The following is a 26,782-nucleotide window of genomic DNA, read 5'->3' as shown; positions in this document are numbered from 1 at the left end:
TTAAACTGTTACTCAGAAAGGATTCTATTTGAAAATGTATTTAAAAAAAACCAACTGTTTGAAACAGTTAAAATTTAAAGGTAGACCCAAGGTGTTTTGTGATAGAGGAATAGGGAAGAAATTTCTAGTTTTAGATGGGGAGAGGCAATTACAGCATGTTTTCTAAAATGAGTTGGTGAGAAGAGTAGGTGATTGCGTCAGTCCAGCAAAAGAAGTTTTTTTCCAGTAACTTCTTGTTTCATGCTGGGTAGATAATTATTGCCTGCATATAGAAATATAACTGCTGAGTCTACAAGTTGTTAAGTATGTTAAGAGTAATGGGAGGAAAGAAACACACTAACATTTGGGTCCATTAGGAAACTTTGCAAGCTGTGCAAACTTTGTTTCTAAACCTCTTATACTAATTAAGCTGTTAAAAATTATTTTCTTGACTGGAATTTTAATTGCAGGATGTAATTTTGTCATGTCTATGGCAAATATGCAGAATACGGCTGCTTAATTAAGAACTCATTCAATGTGATACAGTACAGGCTTGGAGTGATATATTCTTTTTTATTCTTTCTTGATGTCTCATATTGACGGAGAGCAGCATGCCTACCCCTCAAAAAACAAAAAAGTGTGAAAGTCTTGGGAAGTCTTGGTTCCTTGTCTTTCAGATTCAGTATTTGTGCATGGTTTTAAATTTGTGATGTACACTCCTGCTGTCCTTTTACCTAATGATTTTCTGTATTAATTACAGTGTTAGTATGAACAGCAGAGTTGGAAAAAAGAAAGTCTATAGTGTGAAATCAGATGTGCTGTTCCAAAATCTCCCTTTACTCGTTTTCTAAGAGGAGTTGTACTGTTTGGGATCTGAATTCTCAGATTGTCAATGGCTATAGGAGTAGCTGATATTGGACAGATATTTGAAACAACTTCTAAATGCAACACTTCCTTGTTCTCTGCTGTCTCTTTTCTGTGTTTTGTCCAAACCAGAGTTGAATGTGGATGTTACTGTATGTGAAACGTAAGAATTTGCTGTTTTCCATTTTCTTAACTCCTGTCTGTTCGCTTTTTGCAGTCTGCAAGCCTCTTTCCACCAACTTATTGCTATGTCTCATGCATATTTCTTGTGGATGGTTGGAATTATTACAGATAAGACACAGGATATTATTGTTAGTGTATTGTGTTTAAAAAAAAAAAAAAAAAAGAATGGATGACCTTGGAGAAATGTTTGTGTGTACAGGGGAGGACAGTTCTGTGCTTTGTTTCGTATTTATGTGTGTATGTATGCATTTTGTGACTGTTGCTAAATGAGATGAAGTTACTGATTTATAGTTTTGTTTGGCTCTAACATTGTGAAATTGATTCGTTTATTGGAGAAGTGTTTTTAAACTGTGTTACAGTTCTGCACTTTGAGGGATAAGAATACTGCATCAGTTAACTTGTGAATAGCGATTGTCCATGCTGTATTACTGTCGCTCTTTATGGGGTCAGGAGAAAATGAATGAGATTTAAATCTCATTATTCCAGTGCTCTGCAGCTTTAATGTCTTTATTTACTATGTGGTTTATTTCTTATCTCTACAAGTAGCAGAACCTAAAAGGTTTTTCTCCCTCATTTATGTTCCGTATATCTTGGTTTTCCTAATTTTCACGCTGCCTAGACAACTAACCTACAATCACAGATCATAACTAGGCATTCTAGTAACAGCACATGTTGTTCTTAATTTGTATCTCAAAGATTCTTTTTCCTTCAGCATTTAGGAATATACATTTACCTGTATATGTTTGCAGACAGAGATCACGTTAAATTGAAATTAGAAGATTAGTACAGCAAAACATCGCTTGTTTCATTTCGGTACAAGAATTATGATAGAATTCGAAGGATTTTTTTATTTATTTTAACAGGTTTTTGTTCATTTCAGTCTTTTGTGCTAGCATATGAAATCAGGATACTTACTGTGAAGTGGTAAAGATTCTAAAAGTGTGTAGCAGTTTTATTTGATTCTTTTTTAAGACATCAGTAAGAAAGTGTTTGAGGTTTTTTCTTTTTTTAATTCATTGTAAATGGCTTAGGTAGGACATGTTTTCGTAGAGATAGCATCTTACAGGCAAAATCACACACATATAGCCAGTTTAATTCATCAGAAATTTTTTAAACAATATTGACATGAAAATTCTATTTTTTGTCCTACCAGTTACGAGCAAGGGACACTGAAAATTATTCCTTGGAATGAGCAGAAACATCGTGAAGAAGACTGGTGTGAAAAAGCAGACTGCAGGTGAGTTTAAATAAATAAAATGAAGAAGTTTGTGATATTAAGATTATGTTTATTTACTAATTCTTAAAATGTGTTAAATACCTAGCAAGACTTGCTTCTCATTTTCATACACAGTTATTTGTGTTTTGAACTTTCTTAATGAGACTGAAAAACCAAAGGCATTAAGTTAGAAGCATTAAGTTCACTGTGATTTTTTTGATGAGTATCTTGCAGAAAGCTGTAAACCATAACATAATTATAGCAGCATTAATGAATAATGTAACTGCTTTTTGTGTGGAAAAATAGGGAGCAGAAGTTGGGCTTATCTGTGTCTTTTGTAGAGAAGATTTTTTTCTTTTGTGATCCATTTTATGTTTGGAATCTCTTATCAGTTACATCAGTGAGAAAAAAACACACTGTGATTGGCATTTGATTCTTAAATTATTGGTGCATTTGTCTTCAGAATGACCAGAAATATTAGGAAAACCTAATTTGGAGGGAAGGTGGGGGGGAAAGGCAAGTAAACAAATATTTTAATATGTATTTACTTCTTTTAAGGACAATTGTTGAACCAACTTTACAAGATGAAAGCGAATTTCTGTATGAATCACAACCTGAATTACTGAAATACAGAACTACTGAGCTTTCAGTAGAGCTCGTAACTGACTGGTATTTGAGCAGAGCACAGGAAATTGAAAAATACGCCATGCAGGTGAGAACAGCAGCGAGGAAATGATGATGGCTGTGTCAGGCTGATCAATATTCTTCCGTGGAATTCTGTCTTAATGAGTATTAATGGGATGATTTTCCCAATGTTTTCTATGAAATTTCATCAGCTAAATAATTAATTTGTAGGAATGAACAGGAAGCCAATAGACTTGATTTACCATAACAACAATAACACTTTTGTAGTCAAAGAAGTATGTTTAACATTATATTTTATATTTGTGATTGAGTAAAGCGGGGGAATATTGTGCACTGTTATCAGGCATATTTTATTATGTCACTTGATACTGTGCCATATGTAGTATGGATATGTGACACTGTCACTTGCCAATATGTAGTTCTGTTGTTGTTGCTTCCTGGCAGGTGTATTGTGTTTTGTGTTTGTGGGATTATCGGGGAACTCATTTTTGGTTTATTTATTAATATTTTAAAAATGTGTGGAACTCTGTGGTACAGATGAGCAGCACGAGAAGAGCTCATCACTTGTGCTCAGGTAAGTTACTGCCTTTAAAGCCAGTAAGTAGCATGAAAAGAAGGTGGAATGGAAGTACCGCTTATAAGTTAGTTCTTTTATTTTTCAAGTCTGTGGTTCTTCAGAGATCTTTAATCATAATTCCAGCCTACATTGCCTTCTTATAAGTCGAAACAGACTCTTTCTCAGTGATTGAATACACTTTTATGTGAAAAAGCTCATCTTCTGTGAAATACAATGCAACAGCGAAAATCAGTAATTCAGAGACAACTAGATAAGTTGTGTTACATACAGATAGAATTGTAGAATGGCTTGGGTTGGAAGGGACCATTGGTCTTCCGTGCTGCAAGTGCACACTACTGGCTCACATTAAGTTTTTCATCCATCAGAATCCCTACGTCCTCAGTAAGGCTGTTCTCAGGGATATCTCCCTGTTTGTATACATACCTTGGATTACCTCAATCGAAATGCAGAACCTTACACGTTCCTTTGTTGAACCTCATTGGGTTCACAATAGTCCACTTTTCAAATTTATCAAAGTCCCTCTGGACAGCATCCCTTCTTTCTACTGTATCAATTACTCCACTGAGCTTGTGTGATCAAACTTGGGTGCACTCAGTACTGTCATCGATAAAGATGTTGAAGAGTACTGAGCCGAAGATGGACTCCTGGGGGACAGCGTTCATTACCAGCCTCCTCCTGGAGATAGAGCCATTAACCACAACCCTCTGTCTGTGACATTCCAACAAACTCCTTATCCTCTGAACAGTCCACCCTATCCAGAATAGTCCACCCTACAAATCCGTGTCTTCCAGTTTAGAGATGTATGCGTAACTTCAGTCATTTAACTGATTAAATTTAGTTTCAAGCAATTCTTTATAACCCATATAGTGAGTTGAGGTACCTTATTTCTGTACAACCTACAGAATAAATCAAAAACAGTATTTCCCTACGTCATGTGCATCAGTAGGACATGTGGTACAAAAGGTCTATGACATCATCCACCAGGACTAAGTATTTTATATAGTCTTATAAAGCTGAGAATAGCAATCCATATTTGAATAGGTAGGCAACAAAACATTCTAGGAACTTAGAATTGCCCATTAAACAAAGAGAATAGTGAAAGAAAATAAACACACAAAGAGAATGTAAATTAGACTTGAAGTTATTTTTTGGCAAATGGTTGTTGAGCAGGATTTTTAATTCTTTTCTAGGTGGATTGTGCTCTGTCCCTTGTTCGTCTTGGCATGGAGAGGAATATCCCTGGTCTGCAGGTTCTCTGTGACAATCTGATCACTCTTGAGACAATAGTGTATGAGACTGATGGCGATAGAACCTTAACTTTGAAGGAACTAGTGGAGATGAAAGACATTGAAAAGCTGAGACTGTTGATGAAGAATGTAAGTATTTTGAAGAGATCAGTAAGTATGCCCTAATTTGCAGTAGTTAAGGCTACTGTAGATTGCATGGATATAAAGATGAGCTAATGAACCATTTTTCTAATGATCCTCCATTTTTAATTCAACCTGACACTAACATTTGGTGTTTTTTTTTTTTAAAACAAAAATTGAAGACCAGATTTGGAATGGCATGGAATGGAGTGTCAGTAAATCTAATAAATCCAATCTTGTGAAAGCTATGAATTGCTTTTTTTAATGGCCCATCCTAAAAGAGCTGCACTAATGATCCTAAAAGATCTATCCTAATGATTATCATTAAATGTTAGCAAAAAAATTTAATATTCATTTTTGCTGCATTTGTTAGTTTTTTATCACTGTGTTTGGCCTGTGTATGGCGTTTTAGAACAGGAAAAAATGTGTCTTTTATGGAAAAACTAGAAAATGCCTACAGATAAAATCAGATATGAAATATTCAAATATGTAAATTCTGAAGGAAAGAACTTGTACACTTATTCTTTTATACTGAAAGTAATGCTGCTCTAAGGATGCAAGCAAGTCTCTCATTCATCCTCAAATTGTAGGAAGGCATTGAGACCTTGACTTTCATCAGATATAGGGTTTTACTCATGTACAGCTTGGTCTCCTCATGTCATCGGTAGCAGACAAAAATTTTGTTGTTTCAATATTTCATAATATTGTGTTCTATGCAGCAGCAGTGAAGGTCAGCCTTCAGCTGCATTTTCTGATAGGTATAGAGATTGTTTCAGTTACATTGTCCAAAATGTTACTCCCTCTGTAACTCATGGTGCTTTCCAGTCCTCTGATGAAAAATACGTGAAGAATGTTTATCAGTGGATGATCCCTTTTCTTCACCGCTGTGAAAATCAGTCTCCTGGTCTGGCAAATTCACTCTTTAAAGAATATTTAGTGACATTAGCAAAGGAAGACCTGACTCTACCTCTGAAGATTTTCCAGAATTCAAAACCTGCTGTGAGTATACCACCATCCGTATGATTCTGCTGGTTTCTTGGATTCTTGTCCTGGAACTTAAAAATAGAGTTAGAGATGATCTGCTTTAGAAAACAAACCATGTTTTTTTCCCTTCCTCTTGGACTCAGCATTTGTTATGTTTTAGAAAACAGAAATCTCCCTTTCTCTTATGAATGGAGAGAATCTCCTGGATTCTGTAGTAGGAGATGAGTTCAGTGATTGTAAGTGGAAGGTGTGTTCTATGTGATCAGTTCATGCTTCTTGTACAGTTATAGCATGTGCAGTAAAACAGTTATTTTATGTTTTTGCTTACTATTGAATGTAGTAAATGTATGGACAGAAATCAATCAATGAAGAAAAAATTACAGCTTTTTTTATATATATTGATATTGTTGTATGTGTTAAACAGATCTGATAAATGTTTGCAGCAGTTCCCTTCTTCTGATCTGTACCCTTTTCACCTCTCAAATTCAGGCGGAGTATAATGAAATACCAATATTTCTTCAAGTGTTGGCAGTGCAGGAAAGTAGCTGAGTTGTGTTTCAGATTTTGTAACTTCAGCAGTCACTTCAGTGTGTCGTTACTAAGGGACTCACTAATTACAATCAGGAGGCAATTATTTACTTAGAGTAAATATGTTTTAAATTCAAAAGAAACTAAACTGTTTAATTAGCTAAAGGAAACGTACAGTGGAACACTTTCTTCTCCCATTAGTGTCAGCAAAAAATTATTCCTGAACAAGACCAGCTTATGATTACAGCACTGGAATGTATTTATAGCTGTGAACGAGATGACCAGCTTGCTCTCTGTTATGATATTTTGGAATGCCTTCCACAAAGAGGTTATGGGTAAGCTTTATCAGCTAATTATTTGTAACTATTTTAGGTGTTAAGTATTGTACTGAAGTAATATTTTTTAAAATATAGTTACTATATCATTAAACGGTATGTAATTTTACTGGAATATTCTGTTCCTATCTGCATTTTATTGGCTTTCACATTGAGAGTGCACACATGTACAACCTCTACCAAATAATGTGACAGTAGATGGTTTAAACCAGCTTACACCAACACTTCTTCTGTACTAATTTTTTAGACTTTTATATGTTGGTGAATTGAAACCAAACAGAAATATTGTTGTATTAGTCTTGCTAATCTAATTACAGTTAGTGATGTCTTGCACATAATAGTATATTGCTTCTAACTAGCATGTGTGAGAGGTGTTCGTATGGAAAACCTTTACAGAGGGTAGGTATTGTAAAGGAAATGGAAGATGCAAATAAGAGATATGGGTTATTCTTCCAGTATCTTCAACATGTAGGAAGGAGAGATCCTGTAAATAGTCTAAGGATAACCTATGTGTTTTATAGACTGGGGAGGCTATATCAGTTTTGGTTATCTGTCCAGCAAGAAGCAAACTGTTAATTTTTTTCAAGCTATTTATTTGATTCTAATCAAGGAATGCTTCAAACTTAACCATTTCTAGAATCATAGAATCATTAAGGTTGGAAGAGTCCTCTAGCATATATAATAATTTCATATCTTTGCAGGCCTGAAACAGATAAAACTAGCAGTCTTCATGATGCAGTAGATGAACTGGAGCGAATTCTGAGGTATTTGATTTTCCCAGAATAATGTATTCTTACATAAATCCTGGGAGTAGCCAGGAAGTTTATTATGACAGAAAAACAGCAAGAATATTGTCTTGTTTTCAGGGATATCATAATGATTATTTGTAAGATTTTATATTCCGAGCTAAAAATATATATATTTTAGCTATTTAAATATTATAAAACTTAACAAATGTTTTGCTTGGAATATTTTTTAAATATTTTGGAAATTCTTCTGTGGTGGTGGAAAGGTTATTTCTAAAATACCTGGTGAAATTTTTTTGAATCTTGACACTAGAATATTTTGCTTAAAAAAACTAAAAGCTGTGAAGATATTTTGTCATCTTCTATTGTTGGTATTCTATATTAATGGAACAGGTTTTTTTTTGAGTAAATAATATTACTGTGGTTAATCCATACTGTTACAGACATTGCAGAGAAGGTTTAGATTTGCAGTATGTTACTTGATAAAGCTTTAAGACTGCTGCAGCAGCTGTGCAGAATTTAAAAGTGTTTACCATTTATTTGCAGTGTGTCAGAGCTGCTGGAGAAACATGGGCTTCAGAAACCTGTTTCATTTGTGAAAGACACGAAGGACAATGCTGAGGAGGCACGGAAGCTGATGATTAGACTGACAAGGCACACAGGTCGCAAGTTAGTATTCAAAGAGAATTCGGAGATAAAGGGGGAAATGACAGTAAGGGAACAGAACAATACTTAACCTTATAGAGTGTACCTCACATTTTTATTATGATAGAGAACTGGTGTTTAAACTGAACGTGGAGTGCATAAAATGCATTTGTTAAACTGGTTGTTAACATGATTAGTGTTTTGGTTGCATTCTGCACGTATGAAAAACTCATTCTCGCTTCAAACTTGTTTCAGTGCATTTGTGTACAACTAGTCTAGAAAGCATACTGGCTACAAAATGATAAACAGTGAAGTTTAAGTATTGTAAATGAAGTTGTTTAAGACCTGTTTAATTTTATGGAAAGTGTAGAATTTGTGGAACAACAACTTTTTTTGGTTTTCATAGAAGCTGTTGTAGCAGGGTAATAATTGCTTCTATGTAGTTTCTTTTTTTTCAGAATTTTTCCATTTTTTTCTGTTTAAGAACTAGTTTTAGCTGGTCTTTTAAGTGTAGATCAATTACTACATAACAGTTTGCATGAGCAGATAAAAAGATTGAATCCTGGTTAAAACAGCCATAGCTACTTTTTTTTTTTTTTGGAACAAGTACAGCAGTTTATGATGAGGGTAATATGCAACTGGGTTATGTTAGAAGCATGAAAAATGGTAGATTGTTAATTTTTCTAGATTCTTGTAGCGACATTTTGTCTTGCAAAAGTGAAAGGTACCACTTGAGTAAATAACTGCTAGCTGAAACAGTTTGTGTGTCTTGAAACAGTGACTTTTTCAATTTAAGGCAATATCTAAAAACCTTCATAGTGATTTCATTGGTATGAATTTTGATAGTACACAGGAAATTTTATAGGAATTATGGTTTAACACATATCCATGGATTCAGAAGGTCAAGAAACTGAATACCATTCAAATTGCAGGGATAAATAGGAGCTATATTCTCCTTGCACACAGTCATAGAATCATAGAATGTTTTGGGTTGGAAGGGACCGATCGATTAGTTGTTTGCCAATGCCCACAGTAAACAGCTTTTCAGTAATCTTCATTTGTGGTTAGAAAATTGTTTTTATCCCATTGTTGTTAGATCAGCAGGAATGTAGCAATTCCAGCTCTTTGATGCTCTACTGGAAGCTATCAGAACCAACTTGGGGATCTTGATGAGAATTTTTTAGAATCTTTACCTTATCCTACAGAAAACAAATGGAAAAACAGTTTGGGTACTGTGTTATTGTCAAACAATTTTAACCTACAGACACTATTTTAAATTAAATGGTAATTAATATTAAAGGTGTTAAGTCATTTTTGGTAATATTGGTTTGGTTTAATATTAAGTCAACAAGTCATTTTTGGTTAAAAAATTCCATTAAAGACTGAAATAGCTTTTAAGAAAGAATATTTTAGCTGATAAAATTATCTCCTACTTTTCTTTAAATTTATTGAGAAACAGAATATTTAATTTTAAAAATGTTTGCAGGCAACCATCTGTCAATGAGATGCAATGGAAAGAATTGCTCCAGGACATGTTAGACATGCAGCAGAAAGTATATACATGCTTACAATCAGATGCTTGCTATGAGGTGAGTTTTATTTCCCAAGTAATCTACAAGCTCTAATTTTTTTTATTGTTGCTTACAAATGTAAAAACATTTCAAGTGTTATTACTTGGTTGTCTATGGACAGTTTCATGGAATTTTCAGTGGCCACAAACTTGCTGTGTTAATTCATTTTATCAGAGGTCTCTCTGATAAATATCCTGTGTGTCTTTTACTGGAATGGATTTTCTAAGATGTGTCGATTGTTTTGGGCTTTTCATGTCCTATTATTGAAGTGCGTTTTCAATTTCTTACATTCGATCAACTCCTCAGAACATAGGTGTAAACTTTTTCGTCTCCTATTTTCTGAACTCCTACTGTAAATATTTATGCTGGAGGCAGAAATAACTAGATACTGGTTTGTAGTTACTTTTAGTTTTACTTAGTAAACACACAAATTTGGGGAAATTCTTGCAAATATCTTTTCATTCAAGGGACTTGTTACCATACAATACAGGTTGGATTATTGAAACTGTTGTTTCTTAGTATTAAATTATCATTCTTTCTTTTAGATTTTCACAGAAAGTCTTTTGTGCTCAAGCAGTATAGACAATATCCACTTAGCTGGACAAATGATGCATTGCAGTATTTGGTCAGTGGATCAACCAGTTTCATCTAAAGGGAAGCCACAATACAGAGTCAGCTACACAAGAAGTATCGAACTTGTTCTGGCTGCTAGCAGAGAATATTTCAATTCATCAACCAGTCTGACTGATAGCTGTATGGATTTGGCCAGGTATATTTACAGCTATTATGTAGGTAAAGATAATATGAAAAGATAAATGATATGATGAAAATGATAAGTGATAATTTGATAAGATAAAGATATGGGTAAAATAAATCATACACATATTGCTTTGCATGTGTGCATCAAGGCAGGTCCATGGTTGCTGGAATGATCTATTATGAATTTCAGGTTGCAGAAGGAGGAATATGCAAGTCTTTGTACAAGGATAAGAAACTTTGTGTCATTTGACTCTTTTCTGTGTTACAACAGTGAACCACAGGTGTGGCCACCAAGTTAGTACCACAGTGGACAAAAACATTTCATGGATTCTTCATTTTTTAAAAAGTATTTGTTTTCATTTATTTATTTTATTTATTTTATGTTTATTCCTGATTCTGAGACTTCATTTGAGGCAATATGCTGTTCTTTGTTAAGAAATAATCCAAGTAGTTCTTCAGAAAGGAATTCATACACAGCGTTCCATAGAGACTGCAGTGCACGAAAGTATGTATATAAAGGTTGAAGTGTTGATACATATTATTGTGTAAATTTAGATATGGAAATGTTTTCTGTTACAGCGTAGTTTCAAATAGGTAAAATATCCAAGTATTACCTGTGTAAAAAGTTGACGCCATGGCTTATAATAAATATTTTAAATACAGGCATGTCTTAATATTGACATATTTTCCCTTTTATTCTTAGAATTTAATTTTTGATTGATCTTTTCTTGTTATGTGTTAAACCAAATGAATTTTCCTTTTTCCCGAGGGCAGTTACCTAATAACACCAAAAACATAACCAAACAAAACTACTTATATTCACTTAGAAAAGAAGACCTGTCTTTTAAATACTACTTTCACTTAGAAGTGTACATATACAAGAAAGACTGAACTATTTTTCTTCCTCTCAAGATACGAATTCATCTTGACCTTCAGTAGTATTGTATGTGCGGTAGGAGTTTTTTAGGAAATCTGAATCAAAGTAACTTTTAACTTCAATAAAATAATAGTCAAATGTTTTATGATTACTGCTTCAAATTGGGAAGTTTTACTCAGTAAAACTTTGCAACTTAAGAACTTTATAGATTGACAACTCATGTATTTTCCCTTAAGATTTAAAGGAATATTTCACAGTTTACCTTGAGTAGAGGGGTTATCTTCTCTACAATTTAACTCAAAAATGGCATAAGATGTGAGACTTTTTTCCTAATGACTTATATCATGTTCCTCTCCCCCCCAAATGTGAACGCACAGGAAAATGCAGGTGCAAGTTTATATAATTAAAGACTTTATTGCCTTAGGTCGAAGTTGGAAGGCATTCACTTTTACAGTATCTGTTACATAATGTTAGTTGTATTTATATCTTTTTACTGAAAATATTTTTTCTTAAGTACGTATTCCTAAGTATGAACATAGTTTGCCAGTGAAAATTTTATTTAAAAACTATGTCCATATAATATTCATAAATATATGCATATTTTATTTAAAGTTTTAAATTAGTATGGTGTTTATTACTGTATAATTTATCTTCAAAGCAGTGTTTTGCAAGTATTTTTGTCAAGCTTGTTTTCATTTTCTGAACGTAGCTGAACTATCTGAACGAGGAAACAGAATATGTAACTAAGGACTTCACATTTTCTTTTCAATCAACATTTTGCTTTTATCTTGTAGTACATGGCAAAACTGAAGCACAAATTTCCTAAATAATTACGTATTTAAAAACTATAAATTTTGAACAAAAAGTTGCTGGTTTTTTTTTTACTTCTGAAGAGAGCTAACATTTTCATCCGTAAATTTACACTTTGATTTATCCAACAGTTTTCACATAAGTTTGTTTCCTCTCTATTTAGATGCTGCCTGCAGCTTATTGTTGACTGTCCAAGTGCTATTCAGGAGGAGTTGGATCTCATTCGTGCTCTTGGCTACCTTGAAGAATTTGGTGTGAAAATATTACCATTACAGGGTACTACATATTTTATTCTTCATACAATTTTTTGAATTATGTGCATAAATGGATGGCAAATAATTTACTGTTTCGTGTTTCACGAATTAAGTACAGAGTACCTCCCTGTCTCCAAAGACAGCTTTTTCAGTACTTTTTAATAACTAAGTTACTAGTTATAGAGCTTTGGAAGCTCTTGGTGACTTCAGTCACCAAGCTGACTTTCTGCTTGCAAAATAGTCCACATGTATTTATTGATGAACTATAAAATAGTGAGTAGGAGAGAACCATTTCATCTGTAGGCAGTTTTTTTTGTCTCAATTGAATTGTTTTGTTTTTAAGTGTATGATACAGAATAACAAAAGTGACTTTTTATGAGCTTTTGAAGACCTTTTTAAAGTTTAAATCTTTTTAAACTTTTATTTCAGTATGGAAAGCTGTTGGACAGAAGTTTGAAAGAAGAGATGATTACAAACAATGAGTTGAAAGAGAAAATGGAATATAGTGCTGTATATTTTATTTATTTTACCAAACTAGTATAATTAATTGCGTTTTTAACAAGTATGCCACTTTTCCAGCTGAAAAAAAATATGAGAGCTCAAAAAAGTTTTTTGTTCTGTTTTACCCCTACGGGCAAGTTGAGTTCAAGCTGGGCTCTTGCCTTTTGAATTTTCTCCTTGTTCATGATATTAAATTATACAGTCAAGGTAATTTTCAAATTTATGTTAATATCTTTTTTTGGGACAGTACTAATTGTAAACTTCTTGGGATATGTTGAATGCAAGCTGTTGGTGTGCTGACTATCCCTCAACTTCCTCAGAAAACTTTTCTATACGTTAAATCAGCTTGAAGATTTTGCGTGTGTCTGTTCTTTCAGTGTATGATGTATCCTGTCCACTCTGAAATAAAAAAGGGAGTGAAATCCTAGTTATTTGAGACATTCTGAAAGAAAGCTCATTGTAGCAGAAAGAAAGTTTATTGTAGCAGTCCTTCTGAGAAAGTTGCAAAAATGATATATGCCATATATATTGTTTATATATATATATATATTGTTTATATATATATATAAAATACATATATATATACACACACATACATATTTAATGATTACTAAGTTTAAAAACATAGTCTGAAAGGTGGAAGACAAAAAAAAAAAGTTTTCATTTTAATCTCCATCTTCTTTGCATCCCAGGCTGAGAAAGCTAGTGATTGTGGCTGGATATGCTTTAGTGTTAAAAACTTCATACCTTTACTTGCATAAATTTCCTCAACTATCTTTGGGTTGTTTTTTGGATGATGTTGTTATTTTTATACTGTCTATATTGCTTAACAAAAAATGTATCAGCGGTGTTCATTTACAACAGTCTCTAACACCCATTCTTCTTCCAACAGTGCGTTTGTGTTCAGATCGGCTCGGTCTCGTCAAGGACTGTCTTTCTCAGTTACCGACAAACTATAAGCAGTCTGCTAAGCTCCTGGGACTTGCAAATTTGCTGAGAGTTGCAGGTAGGTTGTTATAAGACACTGAACTGCAATAAAGCATAGGTTTGTGTTATGCTTTAGGACATCTGAGCTGATTGTTGGACTGTGTGTTCAAGGATATCGCTAAAATGCCATCTGGAAAAGCAGTCATGGGTCAGAAAGAAATAATATATTTATATGAAATATTTTACCTCCAAGCTGATCTTCAGCTTTTCTGACCTTCCACTAATAACTTAAATGAGAACAGCCTTGTCTAATCTTGATTTTGAGTAAAAGCTTATTTCAGACTAGAGGAGTTGTGGATGAGAATATACTTTTTTTTTTTTAATTTGTCATTTGGTAGTACTAAATTTCCAGCAAATCTTGCTATGTCAAACAGGGTAGTTCAGTTTAATAATAGTTATGTTTAAGTTGGAGGAAAAGCAATGGAGCACCTCTGGAGGTGTTCAAAGCCAGATTGGATGGGGCCCTGGGCAGCCTGGTCTAGTATTAAATGTGGAGGTTGGTGGCCCTGCATGTCGCAGGGGGTTGGAGCTTCATGATCCTTGAGGTCCCTTCCACTCCTGGCCATTCTGTGATTCTGTGAAAAAATTCATCCATGATGTCTGTCTTACAACTGAAATTTATACTTTTATTTTGCTGCATGTATCTTGTTTGTGCACTAAAACTAATAGTTTAGCTTAATATATGTTTAAAGAGGGGAACATTTTCAATGATTAAATGCTTAGTATACTCGCTGTCTATTTATTTTTCAACTGACTTGTTGCTTTGACAGAGAAGTGAATTCCAAAAACAAATTAGAATTGCTTAACGAACTAAACTCAAGTACTCAAGTCCTCCATATTGCTTGTAGGTTAGTCAAACATTCGCAGCTATTTTGAGAAATAGAGAAGTGATAAATGATAAATTCTCCTGAATTTATCAATCAAAGGTGTCTTCTTAAAGACACTATCTGTTTTTTTTGTTGGCTTCTTCTTGTATCACTATTTTGCCACTTTTTTCCTTGTATGTTCATGTTTTACTGAAAGAATTAGTGTTTTTTTTGTTTGCTTTTAGTAAATAATAAAAGATGAGTGTTTTTGAAAGGGGAAAAAGAGAAGAAGGAAAGATCCTTAAGTGTTGTCTTTTATGTACTGTATATTTAGCTTACTCAGTGTTTCTGGTAGATCTTCTGATTTTTGAAAAACACTTGTTACAACTGTAAATAATGTACTGCTGAAGTTGCACCATGTTGACAGATGCAGTATGGTGTATAAAATGAGTGTGTTCTGGCATTGCTACTGATGCATGCTTACTCATTTTTTTCTGTCTCCGCCTGTTAAATCTTTTAGGATTTCTTTATTTTGGAAAATTTGCAGCAACAATTATTGCTTAAAGTTATGTGTAAGGAGAGAGATATTTAAGGGATTGGGTGTGGTTGTGAATGGAGATATAGAAGTTAAGATGTTGGTCTCCTGAGTTGACTGGATCATAAGGAAGGAAATCAGTGGAAAAGATATATCAGAGGGTAGATATCAGGAAGAAATTCTTTGATGGTGAAATTCTATGAGGGTGATGAGACACTGCAACAGGTTGCTCAGAGAGGCTGTGAATGGCCCTTCCCTGGAAGCATTCAAGGCCAGGCTAGATGGGGATATGAGCAAGCCTGATCTGGAGGGGGAGTTGAAATTAGATGATCTTAAAGGCGATCTTAAAGGTCCCTTCCAACTCAACTATTTTATGATTCTATAATACTTGTTGTATTACACTAGCCTCTAAGATACTGTGAGTTAAATTTCTACTCAAAACTCAGTATTCAACTCAATAGTTTAATTCCAATTCAAAAAGAGTGCATCTGCTATACAGGCAAGGGTAGAGTGCATGTAGTTTTCATCCTGCAGGAGGTTCTAGTTGCCATCCTGAAAAAGGTTCAGGAGGGTGTGTTCTGAGTATAGTTTATTTTAGAGAGCAACACTGAAAGAAAGTAATAGCCTTGATAAGTACAAAATAAATTTCAAAATGCTGCTTAGGTAATGATATATCAGCTAGTTTCTTAATTGCCTTAAGGTATTTGATTAATGACAGTAAACTCTACTTAAGCCTCACGTTTCTACCTCCTCTAAATTAGACATGCAAGTGTTATCTGAATTTTACAGATGGGCAAAGTGAGGGAAGGCGAATGTGCTCAGCACAACTGCCAGCAAACCTGCACACAGTTAAGGAACTGGAGGTGTTCTGAGACTGATGGTCCATTCTTAATCCATAGTTAGAAAAATATCCAGAAAACCTTGTGTGTCAGAGATCAAGAGATCTAGTCAACATTGCTACTTATTCTGACAATTTCTGATTTAAATTGTCTATAAATATTTTCTATTAGTCTTGCTCTTTCCTCAAAATTTTATAATGATAGTTTGATTTATACCTGTGTACTAATTCTAGTGATTTTTAGCTTTGTTTATATCCCTGAGTCAACTAAAACTGTATTTTTGAAGTTTGTCTTTCTCAATACAGACTTCTTTTGCTTGATGTATATGAAAAAGGGTTTGAGCTGTTCATTGCAGGGGCTTCACCAGTTGTGTCGGAGCCCAGTTATTCCACAAAACAAAAGTGTGCATCAAGATAATGGAAGATTGAATGAGAGAAAAATGGAGATCAGATGAAAAAGTACAGTTGTAGACTGGAAGGAAAACAGTCTGTATATTTTATACTTGTGCTTTTGTAAAAAACATGCAGAGTTGTATCTACTGCATCAAAATTAAGTAGCTAAATTGATGGAGAGAGGGAATTTGTCAATGTATGACTAGTCAGGCGCAGTTGAGAAGAAGGCAGTTCCTTGCTCAAAGTGTTCCTCCATTTTTTTTCTCCAATCCCACTGATTTTTAAGTAGTAGTAAATAGTGATGATTATTTTATTTAGCTGAAATCTGAATAATGGTAGTTTGTTTATTTCTATTGCCTTTTTTTCTGTCACTATTTAGACAAATCTCTCCAGGTTCTAGACAAATGCTGTCCAGGTGAAGTAGTGGGAATCAGAAGGCGATTGGCAGCTACAGTCCCTTGCTTTATGCAGTTCACATCAGAAGGAGTTTTTGGTGTAGTTACTTTTGCCTGGATAGGAAGCTCCTGGGCTCCATAGGGCAAAATTTTGCAACACAAAAAACCTTTGGAGTGATTAATTTGCAACAGCATGCACTGACAGTATATAGGGCAAGAGGCCAAAAGATGAGAATAATGGGAAGCCAAAGTGTTCTCCCCAAAGTGTTCTCCCAGCTGTGTTAGTTGCAATGTGCTGGGAGTAGGGGACTCTTGATTGAGTGCAATAATTAGGGTAACTTTGCTTCCCTGAATGTCATTCCTGCACATCTTATCTTTCAAGAGAGCTTTAAAACAAATTTGCTTTTCCTGTGTTGATGATTCTGCAAATTAGAATTAAAAATAACAGCTATGTAATTTAAGAACAGGTACTCTTTAAATTGTTTTGGAACTGTCTTTGTTTAACCTTCTGAATTATTTGCATTTCACAAGTTGCAGTAATACAGTTTCATAAACCATTGCCCTTTTCAAATGACTGTCAGTATTGACTTCCTAAAATCACTTATAAGAGAGAAACACGACCAAGAACTTTGCTTTGAAAAATCCATTCATTTAATCAGTTTCTTGGCATTCCTTGGTCCTAAAGTAAAATTAATAGTCTGGGAATATTTTTTCCTGTGTATGTTTAGTCACCTTTTCATGTAGCATGTGGATGTGGGAGCTAGGTTGAGCAATTGGCATCAGGAGAATAAATAATTCTTCAGTTCTCTTGTGCTTGCTCCAGATTGGACAGAAAAAGCTTTAAAAATAATAAAAAGCTGGTGATAGTCAGTACAAATAACATCTTTTCCTATATCTAGGTTTGAAAAGGGGATTAGTTGTCTGATTAAATTTTAATTTGCAAGTGCTGATGTTTTAAAATCAAGGTCAAGATGTTTGTCTGCAGAAATTCTTAATGAAACTTCAGTCAAGAAGATGTCAGTAATATCTGAAGCTTTACTTTTGACTCATCCTTTAGGGAAGAGACGTAACATTGCTCAGACGATCTAGTGACCAAGATGCTTATACAATATGAGAAAGTACTCAACATTTATCAGGGCAGGAATTTTAAATATCTATTTCTTCCCCATCTTATGAATCCTTGGCAACATGAAGTGGGAGTTTAAATTGGGAGCTATGTTTAATTAACAAAACATAATTGTAAATATAAAAATAAGTTTTCTATCACAATTGAAACATGAAGTTTGTGTTTGGATTTGTATGTCTCTTTAATCAATTTTAATCTGTTGGCTTTGGCCATCATATAAGTAAGGCAACACTATTTTTCTTCTAAACACTTTCTTAACCTAGACTTAATGCATTGTGTAGTTTCTTTACCAACTATGAAGGCAACTTTTTTTCAAACGATATTTATCTGCATCTGTTTTATTTTTAAGAAGAAAACAGATCTTCTCATACTGTGGCTTATAGCTCTCTTAAGAAATAAAGTAGGAAGCTTATATTGATTATTTCTTCCCACTAACTAATAAAAATATTCATTTTTTTTCTTACAGGAGATGACCAGATGGAGAGAAAAGGTCAAGTTTTAATCCTTTTAGTGGAACAAGCTCTCAGTTTTCAGGACTACAAAGCAGCTAGTATGCATTGCCAAGAGCTCATGACTGCAGGTAAGGTAAAATAACAAAGGTGCCGTGGGGTGATGGTGGTTGGAAAGCTTGCTCTGAAGTATGTTACTTCAGACTGATCCGTTTCATTCAAAAAATCAGCTACTTTGTGCAAGTCAGCATGTCAGCTGTGCATGGTGTGTAGCAGGAAATATAACAACTTCCATTTATGTCACAGATCTACAAAATAAGTCACGGTGTATTCTGGTGCAATGTTGTCCTTTGAGAATTTTGTCTGCTGAGGTCTCTGAAATGAAAATGTGTACTGTAATTCAGATAATCCTTCTATCCTTCTCTTTTTGGGTCAGAAGCTCAAAAGTATATCCCATTAGGGATTCCATTTTTAATGGGATTTTCTGTGTGGGTTTTTTTTTTTTGTGTTTAAAAAAGTAAGTCATATTTTCTTGTCAAGCTGTTTAAATACTCCAAATGCTGTATTTTGGTTTTATGGAATCATGGAAGCATGGAATGGTTTAGGTTGGAAGAAACTTTTAAGATCGTAGAGTTCCAAGCCCCCTGCCACTGATTGTGTTTGTGGTAATCACATGTGCAACAATATTGCAGTTTAACATGTATTTGTCCATATGCGTTCAGTATTGCTGATACACAGTTATACTTACCTATGAATTTATTTGTGGAATGTATTTCAATTTCCTTTTAAGCTCTTGCAGCTTGCAAAAGTTCTCTGCAATTCTATTCCACTTATTCATTGCTTGAAATAATTAAGAAAAATTTTTGTTAGACAACTGGTTAGGAATATTTCATTCAGTTTTCTATATGAAATATGCTTATAGTATTGTAGAATCTAGGAGTAAGTGCTGACTTCTGTTTCTTACCAAATATTATAGGGCCCTGATTCTTGCATATAGTCACCATAGTAGACACAGACAGTACTCTGCAGTCTGATAGGGCAGGGTTTTGAAAGGATCTTTGTTGTGACAGGGGCATGCTGTCAGCTCTAGGTTATCCAGAGTCACCTAAACTTGCCCTTCAGTGAATCCTTAATAAGAGATTTAAAGTGGACTCCTTGTGTGAGTCTTTCAGATGACTTTCTATCAAGGTAATTAACATATGTGCTATTTATGTAATTCTTATATGCAAGGATATGAATGGGATTAAAGAATATGTATGTTGAGATACTAAGGAATATAGGTTTTGTTTCTCAGGCTCTTTTTTTGGCCACAAATTTGAGAGAGGGTGAAGAAACAGATGAATTGAGGTTATTCTAGTTTATCAGGTGATAGTTCTTACGAAGGTATTAAAAGGAACTTTTGCTCTTTTTATTTCCTTGAGTCTATCCATCCACTATCCTCCACCCCAGTAAGTTTGTTCTTGTTCTGCTCTCTACTCACTGCTGCTTGACAACATGTGAGGTCTCTTCTAAACATTGTTACATAATGGATGCTCAATTAGGAGTGCTATTCTTGTAATATATTTAATATTGTGCTCTGAAGTACATTCTTTTTTTATTACTGTTAGTATAAAAATGAAGCATATCGGCATGCAGACTTCTCTTGTAAAGATATCTACAATGTGATAGCAGCGAGTCTTCATTGTGTTGGATCAGTCTGAAGTTGAATTATATTAACCTGATGGAGCCTTTACAGTACCTTTCTTAGGGACTGTGTTGACAGGAGTACCCATACCCGCCTTTATCTCATCCAATGAGAATACTGCCACTTGAGAAGCTTGCTCAGAAGTAAGTTTTGTGTTCCTTTGTAGGTTATGCTAAAAGTTGGGAAGTATGCAGTCAGCTTGGGCAATCAGAAGGCTACCATGACTTGGGCATGCGTCAGGAACTCATGGCTTTTGCTTTGACACACTGTCCCCCAACTGCTATAGAGGCCTTGTTGGGAGTGAGCAGTTCATTGCAAACCCAGGTACGTCCTTCTGAAACTTCTTTCATACAGTTAAGTTGTACTAAGGTATTAAAGGGAACTTCTGCTCAGTTTTGTTTCCTGAAGTCTGTCTGTCTGCCACCCCCACTGCAGCAAGCTTATACTTGTTCTGTTTTCACTATTGTATTTCAGCATAAGTTTTCCTATAAGCTGTGTATATGATGCCTGCTCAGATAGAATTCTTATTCAGTACTTCTAATGTTTTAATTTATTGTCTGATTTAACATTCTATCTGCAAGTACATCTAAATCCTTTTTCTAATGTTATCCAGGTTCTGTCACCTGTTTATACGCTGGAATGTAATTTAATTAAATGTCTACATAAAAGTTAATTAAACACTTTTTTCATAGATTTTTTCTGTATAATACAACCATCTTAGAAGTTTTATGTTCTGTCTGAAGACACAAGGGGGAGAGGGGAGCAATAGATACAGTACGTGTGCAGTCTAATTAAGACAACTGCAAGTGCATATCCTTTTTCATTATAGAATTGCTTGTATAGCTATGTGTATGAAAAATATAGGAAACATGAAGGCAGTCCCTACAACTTCGGTAAGAGGGTAATAGCAGAATGAAATTGTACAGAGTGTTTGAAATTAAGTCTTGCTTCTGCGTGCAGTCATGTTTAGGCAGGTATCTACTACAGTAATAAGCTTAAACACAAATAAATCTTGGCAGAATTGATACCTGTGCAATATAAAAATAAAAGCATGTTTCCCTCCCTTATGTGCCTATACAAACAAAACGTGTGGTGCTGTATAAAGCAAAATGTGATATGCATTCTGTCAATTAATTGCCTGTTTATTGCTGTATTTTTCCTCTTTTTCTCTTAGTTCTAATGTAGTGCCAGTGAATATTAGCCTTTTGCATCCCTTTTTCAAGGGACAAGATTCTCTTCTTCATTCGCAGTTTGGAACTGAATTGTTTTCTTGGATTTCTTTATTAGTGCAATATGATTTGTTTCAAGCATACAGCAATGATTATTTACTAGGTACTTGCCCCAGGACGTGAAGCCCAAATTGAGATTTGCGTCAAAGAGTGGTTAATCAGTATCTTCTGTAATTACATACTGCAAAAGCTACCCATAATTTTTTTTTCAGTGCTTTTCCTTAACAAACTCGATGTGTTCTGTCGAAGTGTGCTCTTTTTGTATATTTAGATAAATGCAAAAAATCTTTATCAGCTGTTCATGGTAATGAGATGAGTAAAAACTGTGACAGAGTTTCTTTTGTAAAACTTTGTTAGTTCTATGGCTTGCTAATGTGACAGCTCTGCCTAGCACCTCAGTGGCACAGTTCCCATAATGAGTATTTTTGATGGTCCTTCAGTTTGCGTGGCTCAGAAGAGTGCATGTAGTCTAAAAAGAACCCAACAATTCTTACATTGTGCAGTGCTTTTTTCCATACAAAGTTCAGAGTGAAGGGAAAGTCATTAGTCCACAAGACTGGACTACATGAGTAAGAAGATGTCAAATACATTTGTTTTCTTTTTCTCCCTACCCTTTTTGCCTCCTCCCTTCTTGTTTTCCTCTCATGGAAGCTTTTGCATCAGAATTTCTTGGCTTTCCTGTGGAATCAGTGTTTTATATTTTGATTATTTGTTCTGGTAAAAGATTATTCTGTCTTCATAGATTCTCTATCAGGCTGTGAATTACCAGTTGCTTCCTTCAGAAGGAGGTGAAAACGTGAATGCCTCAGGACCTTCTTCACTGATGAATAAGGATACAGAGGTAATCTTTATAGAGAATTCATACAATAGTAATGGTTTTGCTTTGTATCATGCTGAAGAGCTGAGTTCGAATGTGAGCAGCATCTGTCTGTATACTATGTCAAATGAGCAGTGTTTAAGGCTGCTAATTTCCATTTGATTGTTATGGGTTCAAGAGTTCCGATTTGGTTGTTTTGTTTACTTGTTTTGTTTCTTCCTAGGCTATCTTAACATCATAGGAAAAAATATATGTATATAAACCTGGAGGCAGGACAAAAGCGAAGTGCAAGAAAACTTAACAAAATAAAATACATTAAAGTTGGGTTGTATTTTTTTATCTGTCCTTGCAAACCAAAACACTTGAAAAGAAGCCTGTGCTATGTATCCAAAAATATCTTGACTTAAACTTTTTCCGTTTCTACTGTATATCGTGAGATATGATTTCTTCACCATTTCAGATTCTGAATGTGAAGTAGTTTTTGTGTGCAAAATCAGAAGATACATCAACCCCGATTTATTTGTGGAAATAAAGGAAGGGATGCAGAAAAGTCTACCGCTCTTTTCTACTTTTCAAGTTTATGATTTTAACTAATTTAATTTTGTACATGTTCAATCGGGAGTACATTTTTTCTCTTTAAAATTGATGCTATTTTCCTTTTCTGAAAGAAATGAATTCTTTTTCTACCTCTTTGGAGTCTGGTTAATTCTAAGTTTGATTAAGAAGTTGTTTTGGGGGAACAAAATATTTTTATGTTTAGTTTAGATCCCTTTTATTTTTCCCTGTATCGTTTAATTCAGTTATTCTTTAGATGTTAAACAAATCTCAGGGTGGGAGAAAAGAAAAACTCTTAAAGAAATATAGTAAAGTAGAGAAGGAAGGAAAGTGAGTTGGTATTGTATAGGCTGTTTTTTGTTTGTGTGTTTTGTTTTTAGAAAAATAGTTGAATTGCAGCCTATTTAATGATATTTTCCCTTGAAGGAATTTCCATAGCTGTAGATGGAACGTGTTAGTCTTTGATTTTTGTGTATTTAATACCATATTGCTAAAATAATAAATAATGTTTTTTCTTATTTCAGAATGTTTCACTGCAAGTTCTGTACATTTACTTATTTTAACTGTTTGTCCTCAGTTGAATTATGTAGGATTTATAGCTTCTTTCATTTCTCACAGTTTTACAGTGCCTCGAGAGAACATAGCCAACAATAATAATTATGTGCTGTATAATCCTACCTTTGTTTTAATCAACATCTGATATGTAATATAACTGTCTTACTGCTGTAGCATGCCCTGGGAATTCTTCCATCTGGAATCTTTGAAACTGCAGGCAAAAATATCACTGTAGCTGCAATTTCAAATAGTTGTGATATATACCTACACACAAACGTATATTGCATTTATATACATACATAAGCATGCGTGTGTATGTGTGTATTTATATATATATGCATGTGTGTATTTTTTTGTGATTAATTGGAACTATCTTTTGTGAGTTACTAAATGTACTGGTTTTAATTCATTAATTGCTAAATTATAATGCTCATAGGAAGAAATAGCTGTAATTACTGAAGGTGTGATATTCTTCATGGAGTTCATTTAGTGTCACTGAACTCCTGCGGTGGGGAAGAGGAGATCTCAAGGTGGACTCCATGCTTGCACTGTTTAAACTCCTGCTGGCAATTTAATCAATGATGCACAGAGAATAATGCCACTAACTAGCCATTACATGCTTGATTCACTTATTTAATCAAAGATGTCAAGAATTTAAGATGTCTTTGAGGTATCCTCCTGTCCTTAAGCTACTGACCCCAAAAGTCTAGGTCCTCTTGTTAGACCCAAAAGTATTGTGAATATATCCTAGTTACTGCCATGTATGTCAAGCTGTCATCAAAGCTTGTGTTTTAAGTAGCTGAATGAAAACAAATTGTCTGTGCTTAAAATTGCATTACTTCCTAGGTTCGAATGACAATAATAGCCTTAATAAATCATTAGACATCCAGTGACACCTGAATTCTAGTGTTGTAATCTTGAGCTGCATCCTTTTCGTAATTTCTAATCTACGTGTTGGTTTATGTTTGCAGGAATTTTTGATACTTATTTTTGTCTAACTACAAATCCTTCAGCTTTCCTTTCATGTAATCAACATATGCAAGTTTTCTTTAAAAAAAAACAAAAAACAAACATATTTTACTATTCTCATTTGTTACTTTCAGAGGACTATTAATGCATAACGTATATTCAGGGTATGCTTTCAGCATATTTGGATCCTTGCACATTGGCTAGTTGTCATTAAAGGGAACAACAATGACAAATCAGTGTGGCAGGTATTTTTTTTATCACTCTTCTCTGGCTTTTTTTAAAAAATGAAATTGTTGGCTTTGTTTTTTGTTATTAGGTTAGACTGTTTGAGTCCGTATAATAATATGTATATAAGCACATGCAAGTATTTTAGCTGTTAATTTAGATTATCCTGATAATTCAGAATTTGTTGGCTTTTTTATAGTGATTTAGATTCATATAATCTTTTCAGATGCTAGAAGAAAATTTTCCTCAATCTTCAAGCTATCATGTTCTCCTAAAGGATACAGTTAAATTTATCTTACTATACTGGATCTTTAATATTATTTAGGGAATAACATAGATTTACAGAGGTTAATTCAGGATAGCATCAAGTTAGGCTAAAAGTGTTACAATTCAAATTACAGAGAAGAAAGACTAAGTTTTGATTTGTTGTACTTAGCATACATTTTGTTCATTTGCATCTGTCATGAGCAGTTGTGAACTAATACTTCTCATTCACTTACTACTTTTGCAGATAGAATTCTATTTCAGTAAACTTTGCTGTAAGGAGATAAAGCTGCAAAAATTTAATGTATGGACAGGAATATATTGTGTGGTGTTGGAGACAATATTTACATTACCATGCTAATTATGTGTTTATATACTAATGTGTAAACTTTGTAAAGTATGCCATGAACATAAACCTTTCATAGCTGAAATAATTAGCACAGATCAATCAAATGAATGTTTTGAGTATTAATTAAATACTTTACATGACAAAGAGCTGAGGCAGAAAGTTTTCTTTGTCCTGTATTTTAAGAATTGATTTTAATGTGAGTCTGCTGAAACTGGTTGAAGATGTTTTGTAGGAAACCGTAAGGAGGCCTCATTGTGGCCTTTTAGCTCTTGAAGGGAGCATATAAGCAGAAGGAAGAGCAACTTTTTACATGGACTAATAGTGATAGGAGAAGGGGAATGGCTAATTTAAAATAAAATAGGTGAAATTTAGGTTAGGTATTTGGAAGAAATTCTTTGCTCAGAGGGTGGTGAGCCTCTGGCACAGGTTGCCTTCAGAAGTTGTGAATGCCCTATCCTTCAAAGTGTTCATGGCCAGGTTGGGTGGAGCCCTGGGCAGCCTGATCTGGTGGTTGGCAATCCTGCGCATGGTGGCGGAGTTGGAACTAAATGATCTTTAAGGTCCCTTCCAACCTAAGCCATTCTATGACTCTTTGAATGTTTGTATATTGCAAAAATGTCTTAGGCTTGAGAATAGACTAGGATATTGTATTCTTCGTTGCATTGTTAGATTTACTGTATTTCTATCTAATTTGTAAGTGCTGAGTGAGAATTTCAAGTCTTGATACTTCTTTGCTTTCTCTGGAGATGAGTGTTTACAGTTTACTGAAAACTCAAACACTACCTTTATTAATATAAGATTGTCTCTACTATCAGATTGCTCAAATTACTGAAGATTAACTTCAGCATGTTTGATGTTCTCAATCATAGAGAGATTGCTGTTTTTTACTATTGCTGAGTACATAAATTAAAACATCGCTGTGATAAACTTTGGAGTTATGCATGGTTGCTGCCTGGACACATGGGATTACAACTGAATAAGAGGCAAAACGTTCTACTGGTTGTGCTACTGACTTCAGATTTAAACTCTTACTTAACTTTTTTTTTATGACAGCTACTGCCTAAATTAATGAATGTTGAAATAAGTTATTAATGCAGCATATTAACATGCTGTGTATAAATTCTAACGTGTTTTGGCATTAGGTCATTACTGTAATTAAAGCATGGGTCTAACACTTATCATTGTGTGTTGGATGTGCTTGCAGGATGATACCAACATCTCCGCTAGCCAGTCTGCTGACTTGTTGTACTGGACAACAACAAAAACCATGAAGGTGTTGTCTAACACAACTATGACTACAAAAGCTATGCTGCATGCTGTCAGTGATGGTCAGTGGTGGAAGAGATCACTAACTTATCTTCGACCGTTACATGTAAGGGATTAAGATGTTTACATATTCACTGATACGTTACTATAGGAGGACTCCTTTGTAGATACCTGACAGCTGAAGACCTCAAACTAATAAATTAACTACTGACATCAAGGGACTGTTGACAAGCGAATCCCAATGAAACAGTGTGCTTGAAGGTGTTTCCTCTTCCTAGTTTTTCGCTTGCTTTTTTTTTTAGCATAGTGTGACAAGGCATAGTTTAAACTTGGTTGAAATTCAGAACTTTTTAGAATAGAGCACAGTGAAGTCAACAATTTAAGTACTTAAGTTATTTTCGAAGCTGTTTATTTTTCAGTTTTTCTATGTTGCTTATTTGAGTGGATTTTCTATAATATTCTTGATACCAGTTTCTGCAATGTCACTGTTCAGTGTGAT

General features: G+C 34.3%; 1 protein-coding gene across 1 annotated transcript in view; it reads left to right on the top strand.

Annotated features, from left to right (window-relative positions):
- Nucleotides 1-26,782, top strand: part of NBAS (NBAS subunit of NRZ tethering complex) — a 161,833-nt gene that overhangs the window by 42,388 nt on the left and 92,663 nt on the right. Inside the window, exons 22-36 of the mRNA XM_010707958.2 lie at nt 2,180-2,263; nt 2,801-2,954; nt 4,655-4,840; nt 5,657-5,830; nt 6,545-6,678; nt 7,380-7,442; nt 7,971-8,093; nt 9,556-9,658; nt 10,186-10,409; nt 12,250-12,362; nt 13,734-13,847; nt 18,388-18,501; nt 20,221-20,378; nt 22,026-22,124; nt 26,222-26,389. Of these exons, the coding sequence (XP_010706260.2) occupies nt 2,180-2,263; nt 2,801-2,954; nt 4,655-4,840; nt 5,657-5,830; nt 6,545-6,678; nt 7,380-7,442; nt 7,971-8,093; nt 9,556-9,658; nt 10,186-10,409; nt 12,250-12,362; nt 13,734-13,847; nt 18,388-18,501; nt 20,221-20,378; nt 22,026-22,124; nt 26,222-26,389 (2,011 nt within the window). The remainder of the gene's footprint in view (nt 1-2,179; nt 2,264-2,800; nt 2,955-4,654; nt 4,841-5,656; nt 5,831-6,544; nt 6,679-7,379; nt 7,443-7,970; nt 8,094-9,555; nt 9,659-10,185; nt 10,410-12,249; nt 12,363-13,733; nt 13,848-18,387; nt 18,502-20,220; nt 20,379-22,025; nt 22,125-26,221; nt 26,390-26,782) is intronic.

This window comes from Meleagris gallopavo, chromosome 2 (assembly GCF_000146605.3).
Source record: "Meleagris gallopavo isolate NT-WF06-2002-E0010 breed Aviagen turkey brand Nicholas breeding stock chromosome 2, Turkey_5.1, whole genome shotgun sequence".
Taxonomy (NCBI): Eukaryota; Metazoa; Chordata; class Aves; order Galliformes; family Phasianidae; genus Meleagris; species Meleagris gallopavo.
Note: the sequence above shows the minus strand (reverse complement) of the source record. Positions and strands in the feature narration are given on the sequence as shown.